The 26,965-nt window shown below is 45.4% G+C and overlaps 2 protein-coding genes across 2 annotated transcripts in view; one reads left to right on the forward strand and one right to left on the reverse strand.

Moving 5' to 3' along the window:
- MAP3K21 (mitogen-activated protein kinase kinase kinase 21) overlaps window positions 1-14,014 on the reverse strand; it is a 42,817-nt gene extending 28,803 nt beyond the window's left edge. Inside the window, exon 1 of the mRNA XM_068408326.1 lies at window positions 13,270-14,014. Coding sequence (XP_068264427.1) covers window positions 13,270-14,014 — 745 coding nt within the window. The remainder of the gene's footprint in view (window positions 1-13,269) is intronic.
- A 4,172-nt stretch (window positions 14,015-18,186) lies between these two features.
- The window catches only part of PCNX2 (pecanex 2), a 175,552-nt gene continuing 166,773 nt past the window's right edge, over window positions 18,187-26,965 (forward strand). Inside the window, exon 1 of the mRNA XM_068424968.1 lies at window positions 18,187-18,339. Coding sequence (XP_068281069.1) covers window positions 18,187-18,339 — 153 coding nt within the window. The remainder of the gene's footprint in view (window positions 18,340-26,965) is intronic.

Raw genomic sequence — 26,965 nt, forward strand, 5'->3', positions numbered from 1 at the left:
AGCTGCTGAGAGCAAAAGGTAAGAGATCAACCGCAGCAGCTCAGGTTAGAGATGCATAAAGTGGCAGTCCAGGTCTGGCCAGATTTGGACAAGAGCTGCCTTCTCTGCTCCATTCTCTTTTCTTGTGAGCTTGGGTCGAAATTTTACTGGGAAAAAAAAAAAAAAAAAAATTAAGTGAGAGCCTGGATATGGACAAATAGGGTGTAACCGGTCAAGAAATAATAGAGAAGAGCACATTTAGACAAATCAGATTCCTGGGGTGCATGCCTGCTCTACTAAATTCAGACCGGTCCAGAACTACACCCCCAGTGCTACCTTCAGGACTAAACTGAAAGTCTAGAGAGGAACTGAAAGTACTTGTTTAAATTGCAAGCATTTTGTTTAAAGCATAATTTTAAATAAAAGGCTTACATTCTTGCCTCAGCTTCTCTCCTTTTTGTTTCTTAAAATTCACGTAGCTTAAGAAACAGTATTTACAGCAAGCCTGAGGGAAGCCTGGACAGACCTTTTAGTTGGCAGTATACCCAGGAAACCTCCACCTAGAACTAAGCTCTTCAATGCTACTCTTCTAATGCAGGTTATTTCCTACAGTCCTACTTTTCTTTTTGTTACTAAAAATTATAGATTATATATCTCTCCAGCCTTATCTATCTCAAAGTTCCTATTTAATACATAATTTCATTTGATAAGTTTCTTGAAATATAAACAATTTGTGCAGTTAAAATCAGTTTTATTTCATAATGCATTCCAGCACTTTCGGGTGACCGTTTTCAGTTAGACATTTAAACCAATTGAGTAAACAAGGTATTCTGAGAGAATCCTAGTCAAAGGATTGAACACCTTTTTAATCATTTAGATGTACTGAACTCAAACTATCTTTTAACACTGAAATTTTAAAAATATCATCCTGAAATACTCAAGTCCTTTCTATTCCTCCTCTCCTCTTTATACTCTTCAGACCTTCTACTATATCCTCTTCATATTCTCTATTTTACTGCTACTAAAAATAAAATGTTAAGCAACCATATTTTCTCCAGTTAGTTATTTGCCACCAACTGCTTCTTGCTACCTTATCTACAGTTTGTTTAACATCTGACTATCACAGTTTTCACAAATATAAACTATTTAATAGCACAGTTATTTAAGTTACTATGACTATAGGTAAGACTGCTGACGCGCCCACCACATTCACTACCACTGATAGTCATTTTTAGAGAATACCAGAAAGAAAATAAAGATGTTATGCTATACGCCTCTACTTGCAAACAGATTGTCCAGACAATGCTGCTACTGTCATTCATCCCCCCACACACCCAGCCAGTTCCCTCTCCAACTGTTTGCAAGTGAATCTGGTTCCTGTTAATTCACTAAATCAACATGCAACAAGGCCAGCAGGGCAACCTTGTATCTTTACCTGGGAACTAAGAGGCAGAAAAAAACCTTATTAAATGTTGCATATTCAGTTAACGAAACACAATACCTTGTCAATATTGAGACCCCTCTCCATTATTTGGAGCTACTGTTGGGTTCCGATTATAATTAGAAATTAAAATTTCAACACTGCTTATAGAAGCCATGCCCAGTTTTTAAACCACAAATTAACTATGGCAGTGAAAACATTAACCGATCACAACATCTCCAATGCATACAAAAGATGATACATTTGCCTATACAGCACTGCTGCTTAAATACCTTGCTTTTCTCCTGTGGGTTCACAGGATAACAACTGTTATCTCTGTAGCCAGTATCTGTCAGATTGTGCATTATCTCACTAGATTAAGTCCAGAGCTCACCATAAGCAAGGGAATTTCATCCGTTAAACACTGATTACAAATGCAGGAAGCATTTCTCTGCTTTTTATTATAGGGATACTGTGCTCCTCTGCCATCCACATCCCCTTACAGCAGGCATATAACCATTTCTTAATTTTCACACTACATTGAAACCAACAGTTTGTTCTTAAATGTATTTGTCTAAAACCATTCAGCTTAAAAAAAAAAAAAAAGAAAAAGAATTGTATCTCACAGGAGCCAACATACATTAAAAAAAATCCTGAACAAAGTGTTCCCAATTGGAAAGCCAAAACAAGACAAGACTTGACACAAAAAGTCCTTGACAGCACGAAGTGACAAACACACACCAACTCCGTAAGAAAAGCACATCCCATAGTGGGACATGCGGCACAAGAAAAGCATGAGAATGACAGGGAGTCACCTGGCTATCTGGAGGACACAAAGGGAAAATAAAAGAGAGAAAGAGGGATGAGAGATTTCAACACACCTTGCATCACCATTTTTTGCTTTCCCTTCACTTCTTTAATAACCATCATTAAAGCAACTTTGGGCAAATGGAAACTTGAGAGAAAGAAGCAGTTTTAACAAGTTATTGGCACAGGCTGCAGATGCTGCAAGTTACTTTACTGCCTGCCATTTGTGCTTCACTTGCTGTTCAGACAGTTCTGTAATGCAAAACAGAAATTTCTATTGTGCCATAAGACGAAGCATCAGAGGTAACAAGCATTTATAATCAGACATTCAAATAATCATCATTTAAACAGTAAATCATCAGTAAATTCTGAAAAATGGAGGATTTGGATATTGCATCAGCAAAAACTGAAAAGCAGACTGTTCGCTAAATATTCTCAAATTCTCTGCTAATAAAGTATTGAGCTTAGTTCTCCTATTTAAATACTACATTTAAGAAAAGTTACCTCATTAAAGAAAGTCCTCCATAATTTTACAATTACATGAAAATCAGTCAACAGTGAAACTTAGCTTTAAAACTCAAAACACTTCAGTTACACAGCATCTACCAGGAAGTTCCCTACTTATTTGAAACAGCAATTACTTTCTTTTAAGCTCTTTCTTCTTCGCTTGCTATTAGTTTTTAAAAGGCAGCTATGCAATAAAAACAGTGACCAAAACGCAGCTAGATTAGAAAGAAAGGCTAAGAAGAACTAATAATAATAGGTGGTGAATCAGTAATTCCTGACTAAGATATTCTTCTAGTTTTAAATTCTACTGAACAAACTGGCTGTTCCAGCCCAAACTTTCTATGATTCTATGTATCCATTCCTTAAAGAACACCACCTTTGTTAGGAAATAGTGATTTTTTTTTTTTTTTTTTTAAGGAACTTCCTCCTATTCCTAAAAAAAACAAAACGCAAGGCAAACTAAAGCTATTATATTCCAACTGCAAAAGGAGTCTTAGCCAATATATAAGGTACAGTTTCCTCCAACAGAAACTTTCAGAAAACATATGAATCACCTCCCTAACTCCAAATTCAAGACCTGGCCATTCCCTTCAAAACTAAGTAAATCACTATATGCCGCACAACATACAGAATTCACCAGGGCCATGCAGCTGAGGTTTATAATCTCCAAAATGGCATCCAGGGGCAAGAGCTGACAGAGGTTACCTTCCTTCAGAAGTAACAAGTTATCTCATCTATCATTAGTCAAATCACTTTTATAAGATTTAATTTAAAAAGCAAGAATATTTCATTCAAATTTGTTTCGGATTTGTAGCAGGGTTTTTTGAAGTAAATCGAACATGATGATGCAATTTGATGTTTCAAGCTAATCAGGAGAATACACAGCTTCTGAATACATGCAAGTATTTACATAGCTGGCATACTTTTCCTGATTGTAACATATTATACTCAGCAATTACGTACTTCCGCATTGCTTTATTTTTTTGTGATCTGTATCAAGGTACATTTGATGTGTTGAAATTAGAACATTTCATACACAAAAAAAGTCACTCAAAATTAAAGGAAGTTTAGAAAAGTGTAATATTAATATGTAGATACATACATAAAAAATTAAAACCATATTCTACCTTTAAAGGTGACTTACTAACTGAATTGAAGTATAAGCATGTAGGCTGATGTAACAACCAAGACCATAAGTTGCTGTCACTAAAATACTTACCTTAATCTCCTCTCCAGTTACAGCCCCTCATCCTCACAGCTTTTTTCCCCCACACCAAGTCTAGCAACTGGGTAATCTTGGGAGACCCAGCTAGCTCAACAGAAAATTGAGCCTGCAAATAAAACAGTTTAGAGTAGTTTTCTACTGGATCCCTCAGCTGATGTAACCCAGACCTACTGACCGTGCAGGCAGAGATGAGCAGATTCTGCTGACATTGTGGGAGGGGGGAGAACCTGTGCCTGGAGATGGGTGGGGAAGCCTCCTCACACAGATAGCTGCTAAATGAAGCCACACATCACCTGCTGTAGTAAGAAGTCAAGCAACATTTCAGAAGTAATAGATCTAACCCTTCCACATCTAGTTTTAGTCAGAGATGTAAAGATAGAATCCAGCTTTGCTACTTTTTTCCATTATAAAATCATCTTTGATCAAATTTACTTTTGAAAAGAACCAGCTGAATAAACTGAAGACAAAAGAATTTTCTCCGTCCCTTTGAAGATGCCTACTGCAATGAATCCAAAAAAACTCTGGTTGTAGATGCTTAGTCAACTTTAGTCACTGAGTTCCCTTAGAACCTCATCAGTTAACACAAAACTCCTTTAATATCATTTCTATGAGGAATTTTAATAGGTTACACTCCATAAAGAATTCTGTCTTAGGTTGTCAGTTTCTTTTATACAGAACATTTGAAAGACTCTTACTGCTTTAAAACAATTTTTGCCAAAGAACCTGTTCCAAAACAAAGCAGAAAAAAAACACTGAATTTTTGAGTCCACTTTTTTTTTAAAAAATACAAAACTTGGGAGGAAAAAAAAAAAATAATCAAACTTTTAAATATATTCTATGGGGTAGAAGGATTCCTGCATTCCATCCTTGCAGTTTCTTCAGTAGCTGAAGCCCCTCAGGACTGTGCATTTCCAAGAACTCTAATCTTTAATAGCGAAGGTAAAACACTTATTTTGAGATGTGAACTCTGCAAACTTGGCAGTGTTGTCTTTCTCTTGGGAGGAGAAAATGGAAGGGAAAACCTGCTCTTTTGACTCTATTTAGCATAACATTCAGTGATGAGTTAAAAAGTACAATTTTTTTCCTTTTTATATAATACATGAGGAAATAAACACAATTAGTTTCAGGAAAAACAGTGGCATCTAATCCTAATGGAAAAGAAAATCACAAAACTGCCTACAAAACATTTAGAACTAAAACATAACCAGTTCCAAGGGTTAATTTGTCCCATAATGAGCCACAGCAATGAAACAGTTACTCCTGCATTTTCCAGAGGGAGGGCCGGCTTATCAGCTCCAAGTTAATAGCACACCTGCCAAACACAGATTTTAGTCACTATGAAGAGAACAAAGCATGATTATATAGCCAACACTGGCATGCCTAGGACTGATTTAACTGGAGCTATGACACCACACACAAAAAAAAAAAGGTTAAACTTGGCAGGAAGCTCCAAGAAGGAAGAATACTTCTGTAGTGACATTACACAAATACGTAACTTTTCCATCTTACCACATATAACTCCTGACTTTAAGATGCAGTAAGTGGGTCAAAATCTAATACACTTACTTGCAGTTACTGATCTGAGGCAAGCTCTCAGTAACATGGTCAAGCAAGGTAAAAATGGTGAAATTAGTTTTAAACTGTCAATCCAGGAACGTAAATTTATGACACCAGTTGTTATTTTGGTACTGCTACTATAGACAGCCAAGTCACTTGGTATTTAATACAATTTATCTTTATACATTACCTATATTTTTTTTTATTTCAATGCTATCATTTTGCCTCTTACAAAAAAAAAAAACAGCGCTCTAAAATAGAACAAAATCGCTGCACTTTTTAGAAGCATTATTACTGAAGGTCATTGGGATGAATGTCAATGCTTTACAATTTAAGAGATCATCAGAAATAAAAATTCAAGGACAGAAATCACCCATGCCACAAACACTCCTTGCAAATGTCCATTGTACAAGGCCATCATGTTTCAGAACTTGAAACACTGAAGCGTGTTTAGAAGAAGGTTTATACTTAGTGATAAGAAAACTTCCAGGCTGCAAACAAAAAGCCATTCTCTTCGAAGGTCCAAGAAACCACAAAACAGCACTCAACATCCAAACACAGTTCAACGATGTGTTACTTCTCTATTCTTTTGAGGTTGCAGAAAATAAATTTTAACGGAAATTTTAATATTTGGTAAGAGGGTCCAAAGGCATGCCCTGTGCTTGCAGTCCCAATAGGGCGAAAAAAAAAATCTGTAACTGAAAACTCATTTATACCTCAAATTTTTCTAATGCTTGGCTAACACTATCAATGCCCCAATCCCATTTTGTGTTCTGTTTATTTAAGTACAATAACTCATTTCACAAGTGTTATGGTCAGCAGTTAAACTCAATCTGAAGTCCTACACTTCAATTTATAATGCTACCCCAAACAGAACTCTTTTTCAGAAAAAGATGGTCAGCAAGTGTGACATACAGACTAGAACGTGACTCTCCATGTTGGACATGAAGAGGTCACCAGAAGCCTTGGTGCAAACGAGCCTCTTGCAGAAACCTGCTAGGTAGAGGCCAACACGGAGTAGGACAAAAGAAAAAAACTTCCAACAGCTGTAAACCAGATCACTTGGTGACTTACAATGAGAGAACAAAGACAGGAACAGAAGAGAGACATGAAGAACCAAATAAGATCCAGAAAGAGATCAAAGTAACATTATTCTTTTATTAATAATCTTGCCTGTTAAAGATGCAGACCCTTAATATCATATAAGGAATGACACTACACTTGTCACACGGACATAGTTGGGGAAACATTAAAATGAAAGTCTGTACTAAAAATGAGATATAAACAGGGGTATTAAAAGTTCATGAGTTTTAAATTAATTATATTACATTTAGCTAGTGTTTCAGCCTAAAATCTTGTTTTCAGCATTAAGGACTATATGTAAATGTACTTGAGCCTTGTTAACTTTGAAGGAATTTGTTCTAAATTAATGAGCATTTTTTCCACCTGTTAATGTCCAGACTTGAGATACAGAAAAACATCAAACAGTAGCAAATTTAGAAGATAGTAGATCGAGGTCAAATAAATGGCTATTGCAGTTAAGTCTTGATCTACAAATAAAATAACTGCTGGATGTTACTCCTCCTCTGGAAGCTTACAGACGGTACAAACAAATATTGTGCTACAGAGTAGCAGTCCACAAAAAAATTTCAGGTGACAGCTATTATATTAAAAACATTAAGTTCCTGAATATTAATATTAAACACCGAAACACATCCTTCAACTGGAAATCAGCCTCTATGACGTTTTAGCACTAGTTATTTCTACTGCAGATTGAGACAACCACAGCAATCAGTTACTCAAAACTGTTCTTTCTTGAATTCCAGCATCCCTTTCTGAACACAAAATATGCAATGTATTTATATCCAGCAAGTAAATATATCAAGTGAATATAAAATGGGCGTAACACCAAACATGTCCTTTGATGAGGCAGAAAAAGATACACTATAGCTCAAGGCTGCTAAGCATCTGCTGCTCCTACAGAATCCAACCAGCCTCTAGGGTCTCTAAAAAAATAAAATCCCTATCTACATAGTCTGAGCACACATCAAATAATGAAACAAATTACTGGGAGCAATGTTTTATGAAACAAAGTAGAACATTTTCAAGTGTCATAAGTATATTCAAAATAAAAACTTACTAGAATTCAATGGCATGCTAACTTTTAATAGACCATTGATAAAATTATGCAATGCTACCACAGTTTTCATGAGGGTGGTTTGATTTTGGGTTTTGGGGTTTTGGGGTTTTTTTGTTTGTTTTGGTTTTTTTTAAGAATACTAAGTGGACAAGGTTATTAAAACTAGAGCTCCTTCCTGCTATACATTTCCAGATGCTTCAGGATGTATGACCAGTTCTTATGTTGTAATGCAGCAGCATTATCTTTACAGCAAAGCATGAGGCAGGGCTACTGCCACTCATAGAGATGGGATAGGAAGCTGGTGTACCTGGAACACTACCTAGCTTTATGCAATTTAAGTAATTAAGGATAGCGCAGAGCATTTAAGTGCCATGACTTCCTTTATGAACACTGCATGGAAAACTACAGCATAACAGTTTTAAACTGCTAAATAACTTCTGGCCACACTATTTTATCTGACTGACATTAGTCAAAGCGATACCACGTTCTCAGAGATACGGTTCCTATGGGTTCCACGAAAGTCAGCTGCCCTACCAAAGAGGAACTGCAGTTAGTTCTGCCATAAAAAAAGTGTTCATTCCTCTCCAGACCTCAGAGCGGCCAGTGAGCAGGAGCTTAGCAGCTAGCCAGGCAATACAGGCTGTTTCAAACCTGCTGTAGGAGGCGGCAGGAGTCACCCAGTACTGCAGGTGGGCATCCTGGGACAGCCAGGCTTAGCCCAGCGGGGACATTGGGGATGCGGAAGGGAACAGAAGAGTAGAAGTTCCACAAATGAGAGTGCCACGAGGAGGAAAGGGAGATGCAGAACACGTACAGGTAGAAAATCAGTTTTTTTAGTCTTGTTGCAATACACCAGGTGAGTAGTAACTGGCACAGTGCTATTGACAGAAACAACTCCCAAGTTTCACTGCCATTACAGGACATCTTGGACATTTATTTCCAGACAAAGAAACATAGGTTGAAGCTTAAATCTGCTGAAAAGTCATCTCTCTTCTCCCTCAAAACTACCAAAGACAACTGTAATACAATTTCATTTTTAATTTTCTTAGTAACTGTGCATTAGAAAATACTGAATTTTCAAGCATTTAGTAACATCTAAGCAATCCTTACAGCTCTATACTTGTGATGTGAGCAAGTCTTCCCTCTTCAAAACAGAGCCAAGAGACAAAATTATGCACCCCAGTGATTTCAGAATAAATAAAATCAGTTCAGGAGATGACAGATAGGCTTAACTCTAGTTTCTTTCTCTTCCTCTACCCAAACAGCTAGCCTAAAGTTGCTAGGTGGAGAAGTCAGAGGGGAAAGTAGTTTTTACAAGTTCTTGAAAACTTATCCATCTTACTGTACAGGTGTTTAATAGCATAACTTCAGCAATTCTGCTGCAAATAACCTGTAAGAGCAAAGAACCAGAGATAATTTGTTCTTGCTTTTCTCAAAGTCCAGGACACGTTCCCTCATCAAAAGCAACTGATTCAACAGTTCTGTCAAACCACATCACATTTCCTTTCGAGGTTTTAAAACCAAATTATTTCTATTTTCTGATTGTTTTTTATGAGACTAGTTTGAAGAATGTCACATTAAAGTGGATTGTCCAATTGCAGTTTCACTGCTCTCTTGTAGGTTTGATTCCTTCAGATTTCAAGTATTGCTCTCAGCATTGTCACATCCATGGCTTTATTCAACAACCCTTGAAACTCAAGCTGCCCCTGACGATTTCAAAAAGTAATGTAAACTTAAGACACTTCAGAGAGCTGAGGGCTGCAAAGGATCCTGGGATATCGGAGGAGCTGGTGAAAGCCATAGCAAACCGAACCCTACACGCATATTCACCTCCTATAACAAACGAGTACAGACTTTATCAGTACTGTGTTAGTACACATAATCTGCACAGAATCAACTTTGTGCTTTACATTGTATTCATGGATGGGTCTATGCCATAAGCAAGATATTCTGAACTTTTTGTAACATTTCTTACAAGTACACAACGCTGCTGCACTAGAGATAAAGTGCATTTTTTTTAAGGCAGAAGTACTGCACAGTCTGAAATCAATCCCAGAAACACGAACCTCTGCTTTCTCTACACTAGACTTCAGAAAGTAAAACTTGCTTATTCTATCTGAACATATTACTAGCTTTCTTCAGAAGGCTAAAAAAGAATCAGGAAAGGCAGCACTGAGCCCTTAAACAACCACAGTTCTCATAACTAATGGGATGTCCTTGCCCAGAAGAAAGCAATTTGATTCCCTCAGAGAAGAAAAGTTGCCCTCCCAAAGAGTAAGCAAAGCAGCTGAGATGTGCTAAAAAGACACATGTAACTATTAGTGGCCAGTCGTAGATGAATTCCCATTTTTTATTTTCGGTAAAACTTAACTTTCTCATAATCAGCTTGCATGCTTAATCAAGACTAAGTTTGTACCCAGGAGATACCGTTAAGACTGTTGAAGTATTCTTACAATTTTTACGATACCTGCTTTTCAGTCGAAGTTATCATTTAATTCAGAATTCCTTGACTATCCATGATGGCTTGAAAAACTTCAAACTTACTTTCTTTTTTTTTTTGGATTTTAGATAGGTAAAGTCCACCTCTTAGTCCTTAATTTTAGATTATCTTCTTAATCTATAAAGTATATCTACGAACATAAGAACTCATGAGGAAGTTATTCTCAAAATAGACCGTGTTCTTTCTTCAGAGAATCTTCTCACCACGTCACCTGCACAAGGTTTTACAAAGCACCCACAATTCGCAAATCAACATTAGAGGCCATGGTTACTACATTTCATTTTATCACACATATCTAGAGCTAGAAGTGTTCTTTACACCTTCTTTTTTCACTACTTCTGAATAACCTTTAAGTATTAAGTTTATTTACATGGACTCCAGAATTGAAGAAACTCTGCTACCAATAAAACTCAAGAGCTACCCCTTACTTCCTTGTTCAGCCCTCACAACCAAGTCTGTTAGTTTTTCTTCCCAATATAGAATATATTTGCATATCTATTTATTTATCTTTTCTTGCTTTGGCAGAAACAAAAACCTTTCCCCACCTCCCAAAAGGAGCCCAAGGAAACTTGTGCATACAAACCTAGATGGCCATGGCTGTTAATAAAACCCTGCGGCTCTTCTGTTTGTAGCACCTTCTCTCTAGCCATGTCAATGTGGCATCAGCAAAACCACACTAGATATGCTGTCCTATAGATCCCAACTCCATAAAATTGCTTGGAGAGAAATAATACACTTGCCTTTGAGATGCTTGCTTTGCCTATCGCCTGCCAACCACAAGCCCAGACATATATCCTTTCCGGATCAAATATACTGGTGGAAGGGGCTCCCTTCCCCTGGCTGGAAAAATTAGTTCCTGCCTATTTGCTAGGGAAATAGTTTGGGGAGCATTCCTCACTGCGCCATGTTATGGGCAGTCATTTTTCTAATTTGTTGTCCAAGGAAGAAAAAATCCTTCTTAATGAAAGTAACTAAACTAGCATAAAACTCATACATTCGCATACTACCTAGAGCTGCTCAATGGAGAGCACTGAACCACGACCACCACCATTAGCAGTCCATGGAAAGCAGTGATGAGCAGTTGAGGAATGGGTGCTGCCAGATCCCTGCCTGCAGCTGCAGCCACTCCTGAACTGTTACTATCCACACCAAGGAAGTCGATCAGTCAACCCTTGCAGCTTTCCACTTCTGCTGTGTAAGGCTGGAAAAGACTATAGTAAAAGAAAGATGTGAAATCTTCAATGAACAGATGAGTTTACAGAACAGGGGATACTGTCATGATTAGCAGTCATTTCAAATTCACATTGCTGAACTTAACTACTATAGTATATTGTACAACTAGTGCACCACTGTCTTTCAACGTTATCATCGAGTTGGATGGTCAAAAGACATCATTCTATTTAGCATACTCAATGCTGTTTCAAACTTCACTAAGGTTCAGAAATATGGGTGAGATAACTAAGTAACTAAAGTTACGCACATGTGCAACAGGAGTTACTAATGAAAGCAGTGAATAGGCACATATGCTGAGGTTATAATCAAAAGCATATTTTTACAATGCTCTGCCACTATCCACATACACAGAGATGATAATGGTGATCAGTCCACAGCAGTAACCAACTCAGCTCTAGGTGCTACGTGAAACCACATGGTTATAAATCCATTTCAGATACAGACTTAGCCATCATCACCTTAGGAGGCTAGCATGCAGCAACCCACTTTGCCTAAGGAAAGCCACTAAATACTCAAGGTACAGCAGCTCACTGAACACAGCAGCAAACTAGGAGGGCACAAGCTGCCTACAGCCAGCTTGCTGGATATTAAGGTGTTGGCCATGACCCTAAAGGTACGTTCCAAGAGTTCATCATCTTGCACTACAAATAGAACCACAAAGGTAGCTGAGTTAGGTCCTTTCTTTATCAAACAAGTAGTGAAAGTATTCTCGGAAACAGTCCCATGACTGAGCCTTGTCTTAACAACCCATGCATGATGACCTTCAAGACACGCTGCAAAGGCCTTTTAAACAAAGTGCTTCAAACTTGAATGAACCTTTTTTATTCCTACTGGGCTACTTAAGGACTCCAAACTGGGAAAAAAATTGCTGCACATTTGGCACATTCAGAACAAAAAGAGAGTTGAGACGGCTTCACACATTTATGGCAGCACATAGATTTCCACTTTCAGGTCACCGATTCAGAACACAACTATAACGGCAAGTCATAAACACCTCTATTCTAGTAAGGCAGCCTTCCAATGCGCCAACTGCCAATATCGTAGATGCTCGTTTATCAACAGAGGGAGCAAGGATCCATTAAGCATGAACTGAGCAACTCCCTCACTCTTTCAGGTGCTTTTGTCCATGCCAACGGCTGAAAGCAAATCTGGCAACTGTACAAGAGTTTCTACTGTTTTTAAACTACTGTCTTTTCTGTCTCAATGTTCGCCAAGTGGCTGAATTTTAGCAATGCTAAACGTATGCAATGAAAAACAGAAACACATATGATTGTTCGGCAGTGAAACGGAGGCGATACCCTTATTAAACCTTTCCTTTACAAAGCGCTTGTTTTACTGTAACTTTTAGAAGCCAGGACGACACAACGCATAAGAGTAATAAAAGTCTTGTGGATTTGCAATTATGGTTGTGCACAGGATTTTATCCCGCATCGCTTTGAAGCGAGCTCCCGTCCGAGAGGCCGGGACTTTGCCCTGCATGCGTTGCAGGTAAACCCTCTTCTCCCTTACCTTTCCACAACGAGTCCGTAACCACCTCACAGCCACGGCAACTACCCTGCCGCCAGCCCAAGCTCCTGGCAGAGGGTGCCCAAGCCGCAACACCCATCTACCGGTGAAACAGGACTCCCGGACCGTGCCCCTCCGGGCCTGGCCGCCCGTTTCCTGAGCGAGCCGCCCGTCGACGGTCCGCCCTCCGCGCCGCGGCCACGGCAACGGCTGGCGCCGCCACGCCGGGCCCCCGCCGGGCCCAAACGGCCCCTCGCCGGGGAGCCTGAGACAGGGGCAGGCGCCGCGCCGCAGCCCGCGGCAGCGGGACGGGGACCCCCTCGCTGTCGCCCCCGCCGCCCGCGGTGGCCCGAAGGCCCCTCCTCACCCCCAGCCCCCCCCTGGTCGGGACTCACTGTTGCTCGACTTGAGGTCGCGGTGGAGGATGGGGACGATAGCCTCGTCGTGCAGGTAGAGCATGCCGCGGGCGATCTGCACCGCCCAGTTCACCAGGATGTGCGGGGGGATGCGGCGGCCCCCGCGGGCGGCCCCGGCCCCGGGGGCGCCGGCGGCGGCCAGGGCCCTGTTGAGGGAGCCGCCGCGGGCGAACTCCATGACGAGGCAGAGGTTGGGCTCCCGCAGGCAGACCCCGTGCAGGGCGATGATGTTGGGGTGCCTCAGCATGGAGAAGAGCTTGGCCTCCTGCCGCACGCTCTCCGCCGTGGCCGTGATGTCCTCGTCGGGGTCCTGCCGCGCCGCCTTCACGGCCACCTCGCGGCCCCGCCAGGTGGCCCGATACACCTTTCCGAAGCCCCCCACGCCGATGATCTCCTGCAGCTCCAGGTGCTGGAAGTCGATCTCCGTCAGGCTCCCCGCGGGGTCCCCCCGCCCGCCGCCGCCACCGCCCCCCGCCACCGCCCCACCGCGGGGCTGGCGGGTCACGTAGTTGGCGGGGAAGATGCCGAGACGGTGGCGGATCTTCCCCGCCCACCAGCCGTCGTCGCCGGACACGGCCGCGTCCTGCGACAGCACCTCCACCACGTCCCCGCGCCGCAGGCTCAGCTCGTCCTCACCGCTCGCCTCATAGTCGTACAGCGCCGTCCACAGCGGGCACGGACCCCCGCCACCGGCGGCCGCCGCCCCGGCGCCCGGCAGAGCCATGTCAGCGACCTCAGCCCCGGCGGCCGCCAGCGCCGCCAACGCGGGGGCGCCCGCCCAGCCGCATCCTCACCTGCCGCCGCCGCCGCTGAGCGGGATCCGCGGGAGGGGGAGGGGCGGGGGCGCCGGGCAGGGGGAAAGGGCGGGGCCTGGGGAAGGGGCGGGGCCCACCCGGCCCGGTCGCCGCTGCCGCCGCGGGGCTTCGGCAGGTAGGGCGCAAGCGCGCGCGGGGTAGACGGTGAGGGGAGTGGCGGTGCCGCGCGACCTCCCTCCCGCCTCCGCGCCCTGCCCCCGGGGATTGGCCGCCGGCCGTCACGTGGGGCCGAGGGCCAGCGGGGGGCGGGCCGACGGGCGGGCGTGTAGGCAGGTAGGCGCCCGCGCCCGCCCTCCCACGCGCGCAGACCGGCAGGCTCCGTCCGCCGCGAGGGGCGGGGCGCTGGCGGGCGCGCGGCCGAGGCGCTTGTAGGGGTCCTGCCCGGCAGGGGGAGGGCGCGGTGTGAGGGCACCGCCGGGCCTGCCCTGCAGCCGGCAGAAGCGACGCGGCCTGGCCTCGCGCGGAAGGGTCGTGGGGGCAGCCCGCGGTGCTCGGTGAGGTGGCAGCGGCGTCTTGGTGCAGGCCGCCCTCAGGTGCCCGCCCCGGCCTGCTGTGTTCCCGGGGGCGGCCGGAGTAGGCCGAGGGTTCGTGCCTCCGCCGGCAGCTTCCCCTCTCCTGCGTTGTGCGGTCTTGGGACTTCACCAGAATAAAACCCAAGCAGCTTCTGAAGAAACCGAGTTTCCTCCGTTCGTGCTTCCTCTTCCACCCGCCTTCGCTGCTCATCGGCTCTCGCTGCCCCGTCCGCGCATGGGCTGAGAGGGTCCTGGCTTTGTGTGCTGCGATCACGCACACAATACTTTCATTAGGAGGTTACCTGGAAACAGAAAATAGCACATGCTATTTCTGGATAAAGATTTTCCTGGTTTTACATGGAAAAATCGTATCACTTTCTAAACTACAGTAGCCGTTTCGTTGGAAGTTAGAGGGAAGTGTGTGGGCTGAGGGCGTGCTCTCATCGTGTCCGCACTGTGGGAAGCATGGTTCGAAGTGGAAGGAGATGTGTTTTCATCCTCCGAGTTGATCACTTTGTGCTGTGGCACCTGTGTTTCTGGACGCGGCTGGTGCCAGCAGAAGCCCTGAGGTGGATAGAAAAGGCTTGGGGAAGGTGTCAAACTGCACTGCCAGGTACAATAACCTGGTGTGGTGAACGCCTCTCAACTTCCTGCACAAAAACCCACAGCCAGAGCACTGTACATCCCTACACAAACACAAAATTTGCAACTGGATATCACAGGACTAATGTTCCAAAATAGACAGTAAATAAATAAAATTACAGTATCACAAAATCATAAATTCTTCTTTATCCCACAGTTTAAACTGTATATAGTTGTACACACAAGGCAAAAATAAAATTATGCAGAAAGTGACTTACTGAACCATGTCAACCAAAAAGAAAGAATGCAGAACCAGCATGTCTATCATGTCTTTTCCCATTTCTTTTAATATCAGAGAATGCCTTGCAGCTATTCAGAGAGATAATTGCAAGCCTTTTCCTTATCTGCATATTTGCCTTATTATAAAAGCCATAAAGTATGTTGTAATACAAGCGTTCTGCCACACAAATTCCACCTTGAACTTTATCTGTTATCTAAAAGAATCTGCAGGAACTAATTAAGTGTGGAATGTTTTGGGTCAGACAAGGTATTGGTTGCAGTACAGTGAAAAGTTTAAATATTTATTTAGAGCTATTATTCCAAAATTTTCTCTCTGAAGTACCATTATCCACTGGCAATTGCTACACTCGGTTTATTCACGGTTCAGCGTTTCTGCAGCACCTACGACTCTAGGATCTTGGGAAATAATTGCTGTTCCTAGGAGTTCTAGTAATGGAAATGAGGTTGCTGAGAGCGCGTGATGTGCCCGCAGCTTTCCTGGCGGCACCACCTAGCGGAGTTACGGCTGAGAGGAGCACCACGTGCAGAAGGCAAAGCTTTCAAATCAGTTCATCGTTGGCATCTCTCGAGAGAAAAGCAGTCGCATTCTTCATCTTTGGCGCTCCTGCAACTGTAGGCGTAGTACTGTGCATCTGCGTGGCGTCCAGGATGTGTATCCTGAGATCCAAATTAGAGGAACCCTTCATTCCTGTGAGTACCATCATACCAAAAAATGTTTAGTGTCGATATTATCCAAAGATGAGGAAGAGTTGAAAGATTTGAGTGATGGGCAGACAAGTCACCCTAGTAAGACCCAATGTTATATAAATCCCAAGGAAGCCTTCACTGCCTGGGGCCTCCAAGTAACAACCTACATGAGTCAGAGGTCTCAAAAAACAGAAGGGAAGAGGTTTTGAAGAAGCTTTTAATTTCCAGCTTTGCTTATCCACCTCTCTTTTTTGGAACTGTGCATGTGTCAGTGTTCTTATTTGCCAGTATGCATATGGAAAACAACTTCAGTAGTTTCTGAAAAATTAACATTTTTAATTATCACACATCGAAAGTGTTATTCATAGCTGGCTATTGCACTTTATTCGATCATTACATTTGTGTTAAGAAACTTTGTCATCTTTGAAAAGAATCTGCAAAGGGTAAAATAAAAATTTTCCACTCAAGAAGGGTGACGTCTAGGTAAGAGGGGGTACACAGGAGCAGCACACGAGGCACTGCAGGGCCCGTGCCTCCTTCATATAGACCAAGAGGCTTCAGTGCTTACCAAGGACATGGCGAGCAAGCGCTCCAGCCCCGTGGCTGTGGGTCCACAGACACCAGAGGGTGCCAGCCCTGCTGAAGGCAACGGTGCCATTCCTCCCCTGCTCCCAGCCATGTGTTCATACTGCTGTGTCATCCCTCCCGTCAAGCCAACACGAGCATCCAGCGTGGCCACATCGCCTGCACCATCAGGAAGCGAGTGGAGATGTGGTGCATTAGCTCACAAATACGGTTGTTTAATAGCATCTTTGGTCTCTTACCTTTGTCTAAAAAATCCATACAAAGCACACCAGAATGGTGTGTTTAGTCCATGAAACTGTAGCCAGAGTCAGGAGCAATGAAAGTGGGGTAAATTTGGTCAGGAGATGTGCGAGCTGCTTAGCTGCCTCCATTTCATACATGCATCCTTCACAAAACTGATCGCAGTAAGTGTCTGTACATGTGGAAGAGTCCCTAGGAAGCGTTGATGAGAGACGTACAATTGAAGTTCACAGCTGTTTTCTGATGGCAGAGGGTGAGAGGGAGGGAGTGCTGTGTGCGATCAGCTCTGGTGCTCACGGCCCAGCCTTACGCCCCTTCTTTCAAGGGTATTCCATAGGGATATGCCCCGTATCTTTATGCCCCATCCTTTGCTGCCTTTGCCCCTGCTCAAGCTTCCCCTTGTCTCCATCCTCTATTTGAGCTCCACCCTCCCTGCTTCGCACACCTGTGCTTCCCTCACCCCTCACGTACCTCTTCACTCTGCTAATTTGACGTCAGCTGCTGTGAAGTTCTTTAAGGCAAGGCAGACTAGGTTTTACCCTAAACTCACTCTTGAAAGAAACCGAACGTTGTCTACAGACCTTCCCCACCTGCCTGCCCAAAATACAGCTCAAAACAACACGAAAAGATCAACACTAAAGATGGGCAGAGCTCAAAGCTCCGAAACTCGTGATGTATCAGGCAGAATTCATAACCGGCAAGGAAAAGAAGGCGGCGGGGGTGTGACTGATGAGGAGCGCAGCCCAGCCGGCTGACGCCGGTGCTGCCCCTTTGCCGCGCATTTTTTGCACCTGTGGAGCAACCTGGCGGCCACCCCAGGCAGGACGCCGCGGTGACGGACGCCTCCGCGCCAGAACTACCCGCCGCCGCGGCCCGGCCCGGCCCCTCTCCGCCCTGCGGCCTCCCTGCGCTGCTGCCGGCAGCTGGGCCTGGCTCAGCCTCCGGGCCCAGCAGTGGGCCAGTGCCCTCCGCACCGCTCCGCGGCGGGGACAAGCCGGGCGCTGTGGCCGGGGCGGGGGCGCGGCCCGTAGCGGCGGCCTCCCGGCGGCGGCGCTCGGGGTGGGGCGGGCGGGATGCTCGGCGTCGCGGGGCACCATGGGAGAATCCGCGGGCGCTCGGCATGGCGGCGGCGGGCGGCTGAGGGGCAGCGGCGGTGGTGGTGGCGGGGGGCGGCCATGGTGTCGCCGGCGGCGCGGCTGGTGGGGCAGGGCGTGTGGGCGGCGCTGACCGGGGGCTGGTACCACGACCCGGAGCAGGGCGCCTTCACCAACAGCTGCCATCTCTATCTGTGGCTGTTCCTGCTGACGCTGCCCATGGCCCTGCACCTGGTGAGCGAGACCCGGCCCGGGGCGCGGAGGGGGGCGGCGGGGCTGAGCGGGGCGGGGGGCTGCCGCGGGCCCCAGCCTGGGGGCAGCCGCGGCAAGGGCGTGAGCGCAACGGAGGATAAACTGATCTCCGGGGGGGTAAAAAAATAGGCATGTTGGGTCTGAGGTGAGGATTTTGTGTCTAAAGGTTAACGGGGTGAGTACGCCGGGCCCGTTCGTCTGGGGCCGGACCTCTCAGCCCTGCTGAAGCTGACGGGTAGGGTTGCTTGGGAAGGGGTGCAGTGCTGGCCTCTGCAAATGCTGAACGACCCTGGGGACTTTTGTTCAAAAAAATCTCTTTTAGAGACTTTTTTCTTTTTCCCCCGAGTCTGCTCCAGTCTTACCTGCTGAGAAGGGTAAATAAATGGAAAAATCCAAATACCACGTAATTAACATGCCTTGCTGAATGTCACTGGGGAGTCACATGGCTTTTTGGGACATGCGTCTCCCTTTGTCCTGAAAATTAAACATTGCACATAAGTAACTTTAATAACTAGAATTTGTTTACCAGACTCTAAAATTATTTTCTGTGAAAATTTGAAACTTTTGCTCTGTTTTTGTGTGTTTTCCTACTGTGAGAAAAGCTTAAAACTATAGTTTGCTGGATCATTGCATCTATTCATTGGTGTGTTCTTCAGTGATTGTAGCTTAATACTGCTTCCATTGGAAATAATTTCCATCCATTTGGTTCTCACAGTGACTCAACTAAATTCTTAATTAAGTTTGGTAGAATTTTTTTTTTCTTGGATAAAATTTCTAAATAGGTCTCTTCACTCTCCATGGTCAGATAATTGGCCTGATTTTCAACAGCAAAGAGCATTCACAAATCCCTCTGCAATCCCAGTGAAAAGCAAATCTTGTATTTTTAAAAATCAATTGGTATACTGTATTTTGTGGTGTGGATTGCAGTGAATTCCTGTAAGCATGGCTCGTGGAGTTAATGAAACAAGATAACAGTATGTTTTCTTCTTATTGATAGTGTTTATTTCCTGTGCAAACCAGCAAGAGTTTTACATTGTAGGATTTATTGTCAAAGTAGTATGTGTGATTAAAAAGAAAAAAAAAAAAGGTAAAGGTTAACTTGTTTCCAGTTGATGTAGGTGTGTATCTGAAAGAATATGTACTTCCTTGTGGGAAACTTCTGAACTAACTGCATGGAAGAAGGCATGCAGGGTTGCACAAAAGAAAACTTGATACAAAGATTGTAGGTTAGAGTTAAGGTAAAAAAAAAAAAAAGACAATATTTAAAGGGGAGAAAAACCTAACTTACCTACTGAACTTTCTCTCTCAGGCTTCATCTTTGTGTATCTAGATGGATTTGCGTTTTTCTGTGGGCTGGCTTTCTGATGAATCGTGGTTAAATGCAGGACTTTTGTTCTTGAGCTAATGTATTGCTATGAGAATTCTTTACCCTTGATAAGAATAATGCATTTATTATGCTGGCTGCTTGAGAGTAATGATGTCCTGAAGTATTTGTTTTCTTGCTTTTAAGTGTTTGGGCTTTTTAAACTTTGTACAAGACATATATTCTGCCGCTTAGAAACTTGAACCTGCTTTTTAACTAAAGGTTTTCTTTGGAGAATTTTATTTATAATATTATTCAGTAATGTTTGGGGTGATATTTTTGTTGCACACTTGACACCAATATTTTTTGATTCAGCTAAAGCAGTCACTGACGTTTCTTGAAATGGCAAAGTCAAAACAAATCAGAGTACTACTTTTAAAAATTTTCCTTTGCTTGGGATAATCTTAATGACACTTTTGTCCAAGTCAGAAAGTCTCTCTGAAACAGTTTGATTTGAATGAAGTGGCAAAACTCATCCAGCTGCTTTTAGATTTTTCACACTGGCCCAGCAGAGATGTGCTGACAGTAGCATTGGGAAGCTTACAGTATCAAGTTGTTTCTGTCGCAGGCGTCAAGGATTTCATTCTCTAGCTTTGTCAGCATAGCTTACTTTGGTACTAGCAGTTCTGTTATTAGCTTTCCCACCCCTGAAAATGCAGATCTGTGTTCCCATCTCTTCCTTTCCTTTCTCATTTATCCTTTGTAGTAGTAAATATACAGTTAAAATGTACATTCGATATTATTTGGAGGATCATTGCTGTTAAAATCAACTTTCAAAATTACACAGAATCACAGAATCACAGAATGTTAGGGATTGGAAGGGACCTCGAAAGATCATCTAGTCCAATCCCCCTGCCGGAGCAGGATTGCCTAGACCATATCACACAGGAACGTGTCCAGGGGGGTTTTGAATGTCTCCAGAGAAGGAGACTCCACAACCTCTCTGGGCAGCCTGTTCCTGTGTTCAGTCACCCTCACTGTAAAGAAGTTTTTCCTCAAATTTAAGTGGAACCTCCTGTGTTCCAGCTTGCACCCATTGCCTCTTGTCCTGTCAAGGGATGTCACTGAGAAGAGCCTGGCTCCATCGTCATGACACTTGCCCTTTACATATTTATAAACATTAATGAGGTCACCCCTCAGTCTCCTCTTCTCCAAGCTAAAGAGACCCAGCTCCCTCAGCCTCTCCTCATAAGGGAGATGTTCCACTCCCTTAATCATCTTCGTGGCTCTGCGCTGGACTCTCTCTAGCAGTTCCCTGTCCTTCTTGAACTGAGGGGCCCAGAACTGGACACAATACTCCAGATGCGGCCTCACCAGGGCAGAGTAGAGGGGGAGGAGAACCTCTCTCGACCTGCTGACCACACCCCTTCTAATACACCCCAGGATGCCATTGGCCTTCTTGGCCACAAGGGCACACTGCTGGCTCATGGTCATCCTGTTGTCCACTAGGACCCCCAGGTCCCTTTCCCCTGCGCTGCTCTCCAACAGGTCTGCCCCCAACTTGTACTGGTACATGGGGTTGTTCTTGCCCAGATGCAGGACTCTACACTTGCCCTTGTTATATTTCATTAAATTTCTCCCCGCCCAACTCTCCAGCCTGTCCAGGTCCCTCTGAATGGCTGCGCAGCCTTCCGTTGTGTCAGCCACTCCTCCCAGTTTTGTGTCATCAGCGAACTTGCTGACAGCGCACTCTAATCCCTCATCCAAGTCATTAATGAATATATTGAATAGAACTGGTCCCAGTATCAACCCTTGCGGGACTCTGCTAGACACAGACCTCCAACTGGATTCTGTCCCACTGACCACTACTCTCTGGCTTCTTTCCTTCAGCCAGTTCACAATCCACCTCACTACCCGATCATCCAGACCACACTTCCCCAGTTTAGCTGCGAGGATGCTGTGGGAGACCGTGTCAAACGCTTTACTGAAATCGAGATAGACCACATCCACAGCTTTACCATCATCTATCCACCGGGTAACATCCTCATAAAAGGCTATCAAGTTGGTTGAGCAAGACTTCCCCTTGGTGAAGCCATGCTGAGTGCCCCTAATGATCCCCCTATCCTTGATGTGCCTAGAGACAGCACCAAGAACAAGTTGCTCCATCACCTTTCCAGGGATGGAGGTGAGGCTGACCGGTCTATAGTTACCCGGGTCCTCCTTCTTGCCCTTTTTGAAGACTGGAGTGACATTCGCTTTCCTCCAGTCCTCAGGCACCTCTTCCGTTGCCCATGACTTAGCAAAGATGATGGAGAGTGGCCTAGCAATGACTTCCGCCAGCTCCCTCAGCACCCGCGGGTGCATCCCATCAGGGCCCATGGATTTATGGACATCCAGGTTGCTTAATTGGTCCCTGACCCAGCCCTCATCAACCAAGACAGATTCCTCCTCTATCCTGACTTCTTCTGAGGCCTCAGGGGTCCAGGGCTCCTCAGGACAGCCTCCAACAGTATAGACAGAGGCAAAGAAGGCATTCAGTAACTCCGCCTTCTTTTTATCCTCTGTCTCCAGGACCCCCACCTCATTCATCAGTGGGCCTACATTGCCTCTAGTGTTGGCTTTACCTGCAATGTATTTGAAGAAGCCCTTTCTGTTGTCCTTGACCTCTCTTGCAAGGTTTAATTCCAAGGAGGCCTTAGCTTTCCTAGTTGCCTCCCTACATCCTCTGACAACAGGCTTATATTCCTCCCAAGTGGCCAGCCCCTCCTTCCATGATCTGTACACCCTCTTCTTCCACTTGAGTTTGCCCAGCAGTTCCCTGTTCAACCATGCAGGTCTCCTGGTACCCTTCCTTGACTTCCTACCTGTTGGGATGCTCTGATCTTGAGCTCGGAAGAAGCAGTCCTTGAATGCTAACCAACTATCTTGGGCCCCCCCTTACCTTCTAGTACCCTGTCCCATGGGATTTCCCCTAGCAATTGCTTGAAAAGGCCAAAGTTGGCCCTCCTGAAGTTCAGGGTTGTGATTCTGCTAGCTATTCTGTTCCTGCCACATGAGATCCTGAACTCTACCATCTCATGGTCACTACAACCAAGGCTGCCCTCAACCTTCACCGCTTCAACCAGACCCTCCTTGTTAGTGAGGATCAGATCCAGCAGCGCTCCTCTCCTAGTTGGCTCATCCACCATTTGCATCAGAAAGTTATCATCAACGCACTGGAGGAACCTCCTGGACTGAGGATGGCTGGCTGAGTAGGCCTTCCAGCAAATATCAGGGTAGTTGAAATCCCCCACAACAACCAGGCCCTGTAATTGAGAGACTGCTCTCAGCTGCCTGTAGAAGGCCTCATCACCCTCCTCATCCTGATCAGGTGGCCTGTAATAGACACCCACAACAGTATCACCCCTGCCAGCCTGTCCCTTAATTCGCACCCACAAACTCTCAACTCACTCCTGATCTGCCTCTGGACAGAACTCAATACATTCTAGCTGCTCACTCACATAAAGAGCAACTCCACCACCTCTCCTTAGTGGCCTGTCTTTCCTGAACACGACATAGCCATCCATGACCACATTCCAGTCATGCGAGGTGTCCCACCAAGTCTCTGTAATTGCCACTAGATCATAGCCCCCCGACCAAACACGGATTTCCAACTCCTCCTGTTTATTCCCCATGCTGCGTGCATTGGTGTACAGGCATTTCAGGGAGCGAGCTGGGCACACCGATTTCACCCCAGGGGGATGGGAGGCCTCCTGGTCTACCTCAACAACTAGCGTTGCCCCAGTGCTGCAAGCCCAGCTACTACCCCATCCCCCTTCGAATCTAGTTTAAAGCTCTCCGAATGAGCCCTGCTAATTCCTGTCCCAGAACCCTTTTGCCCCTACGACATAAACCTTTCCCATGTATCACTGTCACGCCTGGTGTCTTATAAAACCAGCCATTATCAAAGAACCCAAAGCCCTGCCTGTAGCACCAGTCTCGTAGCCAGGCATTAATAGAGAGAATCCTACTATTCCATCCCGTGTCATCACCTGAAAATGGAAGGAGGGAGGAGAAAACAACTTGTGCCCCAGACTCTTTCACCAACCAACCTAGGCCCTTGTAGTCTTTCTTCATCCCCCTCAGACTACGGGATGCAGCTTCTTCCCCACCTGTCTGGAAGATCAGCAGGGGGTAGTAGTCTGTGGCCTTCACCAGGTTGAGGAGTTGCCTGGTGATATCCCTGATTCGGGCTCCAGGCAGGCTGCAGACCTCCCTGTGATGGGGGTCAGCTCTGCATATTGGGCCCTCAGATCCCTTTAGGAAGGAGTCTCCAACCACTAAAACTCTTCTCTTCTTCCTTGTGGAGAAGGTAGCTATACACCTGTCAAGTTTTTCTGACTGTGGTGGGACCTCTGATATAGGTTGCCTCTCCACCACATCCCCATTGGACCAGCTGTATTCCACTAGGGCTTCATATCTATTGCTCAGAGGCACCTGTGGAGGCAAGGTAGGCAAGGAGGGCAGTCGCCTTTTGCCACGGCCATAGACTTGCCTCCACTCACTCCTCCCCTCTAGTTTATTGTTTTCCACCTGAGAGGGGCAGAGTACAGGGGTCCCTCGATCCTGGGAGCTCTCTGGCAGGTGCTCCCATTTTTGTTGCAGGGAGGGCAGAGCCTGGCTCCACCAGTCTATCTCCATTTCAGCCTCCCGAATGCTCCTAAGCCTTTCTACTTCGGCTTGAAGCCTTTCAACCTGGCTTTGCAGCTGTGCCGCTCGGCCAAGCAGATCATCTACCTGCTCACAGCGCACACAGCCCCCTGTCACCACAGAGACGCTGTAGCATTCCCTGCAGCCCGCAACCTGCACCATCGCCTCCTTCCGTGGGAGCTCTGTCTGGGTTCCCACATCCATTTTGGTCTTCTTCCACCAGGTAGATACCATTGTTCTTCCACTGAACTGGGAAATACCTGTTGGTGCCACCCCTGGTTCACAGCTCCTTGGCACCTTCCTCACCTTGTGCACTGGGAGGGAGTCAGTGCCCTCCCCAACGAGCTGCAAACAACTGCAGCCTCTCCTGCCCTGGGACACACCCAGTCACTACTGACTCATATAGTCACAGCTGAGTCTCCCTCTCCCTTCTGGCCAGGGACTAGTCCCTGCCCTCCAAGAGACTTTTTATCACCCGATAACAGGGGGTGGAGCGTTTAAATCGCTTAAATCGCCCGCGGTGCCTCTGGCTACGCCCCCTCCTCTCCTGATTCGTTGCTGGGAACCTCCGGGTCCGGAGGAAGCAGCTCGGGGCTGATGCTTGCGGGGGGCTCAGGGGGGGCCCAGAGTACGAAAAACCGCCCGGTTAAGCCTGATGTCGCCCTCGCCCCCGCACTAACCTCAAGTCGCTGCCGCCGCTTTCGCTGCTGCCGCCGCTTTCGCTGCTGCCACCGCTGTCCAATGTGATCTCTTCGAACATTGCCATGCCAACTCTCATAATAGATTAAGAGTTAAAGTTAAAGAATTCCACCAAACAGTCCAGGGTTCCTAGGTGTTTTGTGCATGAAAATAGTGGTGTTTGTTATACAAAGCCTCTGGGCCGAATTCAGCCCCAGTGAAACACCAGTGAAGCAGAGATGCAACTTTGGGAATGCTTGTACTATAGCTTATTTTACAAGCCACAAGAGAATGTGCGTTCACGTTTCGGTGAGTCCCCGGAATGGCTTAGTGAGCGTTTCTTCTGCCTTTTGTTGGACAGGAAGCCCTTGAACTTACAGCGTTTTTACTTCTTATGCATTAGATCTTCAAATCATGCTGTGATAGGCAAAGTACAACATGGAGTATGAGGGTGTAGGCACATAAATTACTCAGAGGTAAACTGTAATAAAGCTTGCAGTGTGTCAGCTGCTTCCACTCCCATTTCGCCACACTTTACCCCACTTATCTGCCTGTAAAAGTAAGGATACATATATGTCCACAAAAGAGAGGTCAGCTACACTGTACTTACTGTATTTATTGTGTGGTAGGATACACACAACTGAATGTACACCCCTGGAGTTTTATTTACTACCTGTTTTCCCATGTTTTATACTGTGTGATTGACATCTCTTAGTTACTAATTCAGGTAAATTAACATCAAAATACTTCTCTCTGGCTCCAGCATTATATCTCCCACTCATACCTTTGCAAGCCTGATGCTAGTGTCTGATTGCATGTTTATTTGGCAGTTCCCTCGTTTGTGTTCTGTAGCACACCAAGACAGTGAGGCCCAGGTGCAGCACTGTCTTGCTTTAGATGCCTCAGGTGCTCAAGCATCAGGTGGGATACATCTGGGTCTAATCAACTTTGATAATTTAGTCCAATTTACAAGGTGTGGTATTTTGTTCAAAGGTTACACACCTTTGTATTTGGAAGTATATACCTCCGTCACCTCTGCCTTTGTGCTACCCAAACAATATTAGTAGACAGGCGAAGAAGAATTTGGCCGTTTCTCTGGGAGCAGTCTCTGGGTGGGCAGAAGCCCCAAGCAAAGGCCATCCCTGCATGGGCAGGTCAACTCTGTTGCCTTTGCAGTAGTAAGTCAGGTGACATTTGGAACACGCCAGCCTGTATTTCTGCCTGTGACCCTACGCTGTTCTGGTGTGGGGTATAACAACAGAAGCTACTGGAAAACAAAAAGTACATTATGGTAGAGTTTTTAATTGGGCAAGAGCAAAGAAAGCTAGAGCTGCAGCTTCCACAGAAACCTGTGGGATGTCATGCAGCCTGCTTTCTAATGAATTTTTATTTGTGGGTGGTTTTTTTTTTTCTGGCTTCTAATAAGATGTCAGGTCAATTGAAGCTTTTCCTGTTACTGAGGTGGCATTCAAAAGGCCTGAGGGCTGTGTGGGTTCCTCTCGTTAACACATGAGGTGTGTTGCTGTGGCCTTGTCCCAGTGGGGTGTATCCTCTCAAAGTTAGGTGAAAGTAGCTAAAGAATTAGAAAGTTATTCAGCAGAGGGGATGGAGAGAGATGATGAATACGCAGGCACGTGGTGTAATTATAAAACTTGTTTCCATAGGAAACCAGGCTAATTATAACTGTAGTGCATCAAAAGTGAATCTATCTCATAATTCCTCAGTGGTCTATAACTTAGTTCCTTCTTAGCTCAAGCAGATTTGATAGCTTTGACCTATCTGTACCTGGGAACACCAACTGCAGTCATATGACACTTGTGCCCTTATGCAAGAGCCCCGATTCAGAAAATCGAGGGCTTTCCATTCTCAGCTTCATCTTTCTCCTAATTCCGCACGTGGGCAGGGAGCGAGCTGCCAGCTTGGTGTTACTTAGCTTGC

The sequence above is a fragment of the Nyctibius grandis genome, chromosome 1 (genome assembly GCF_013368605.1).
Source record: "Nyctibius grandis isolate bNycGra1 chromosome 1, bNycGra1.pri, whole genome shotgun sequence".
Taxonomy (NCBI): Eukaryota; Metazoa; Chordata; class Aves; order Nyctibiiformes; family Nyctibiidae; genus Nyctibius; species Nyctibius grandis.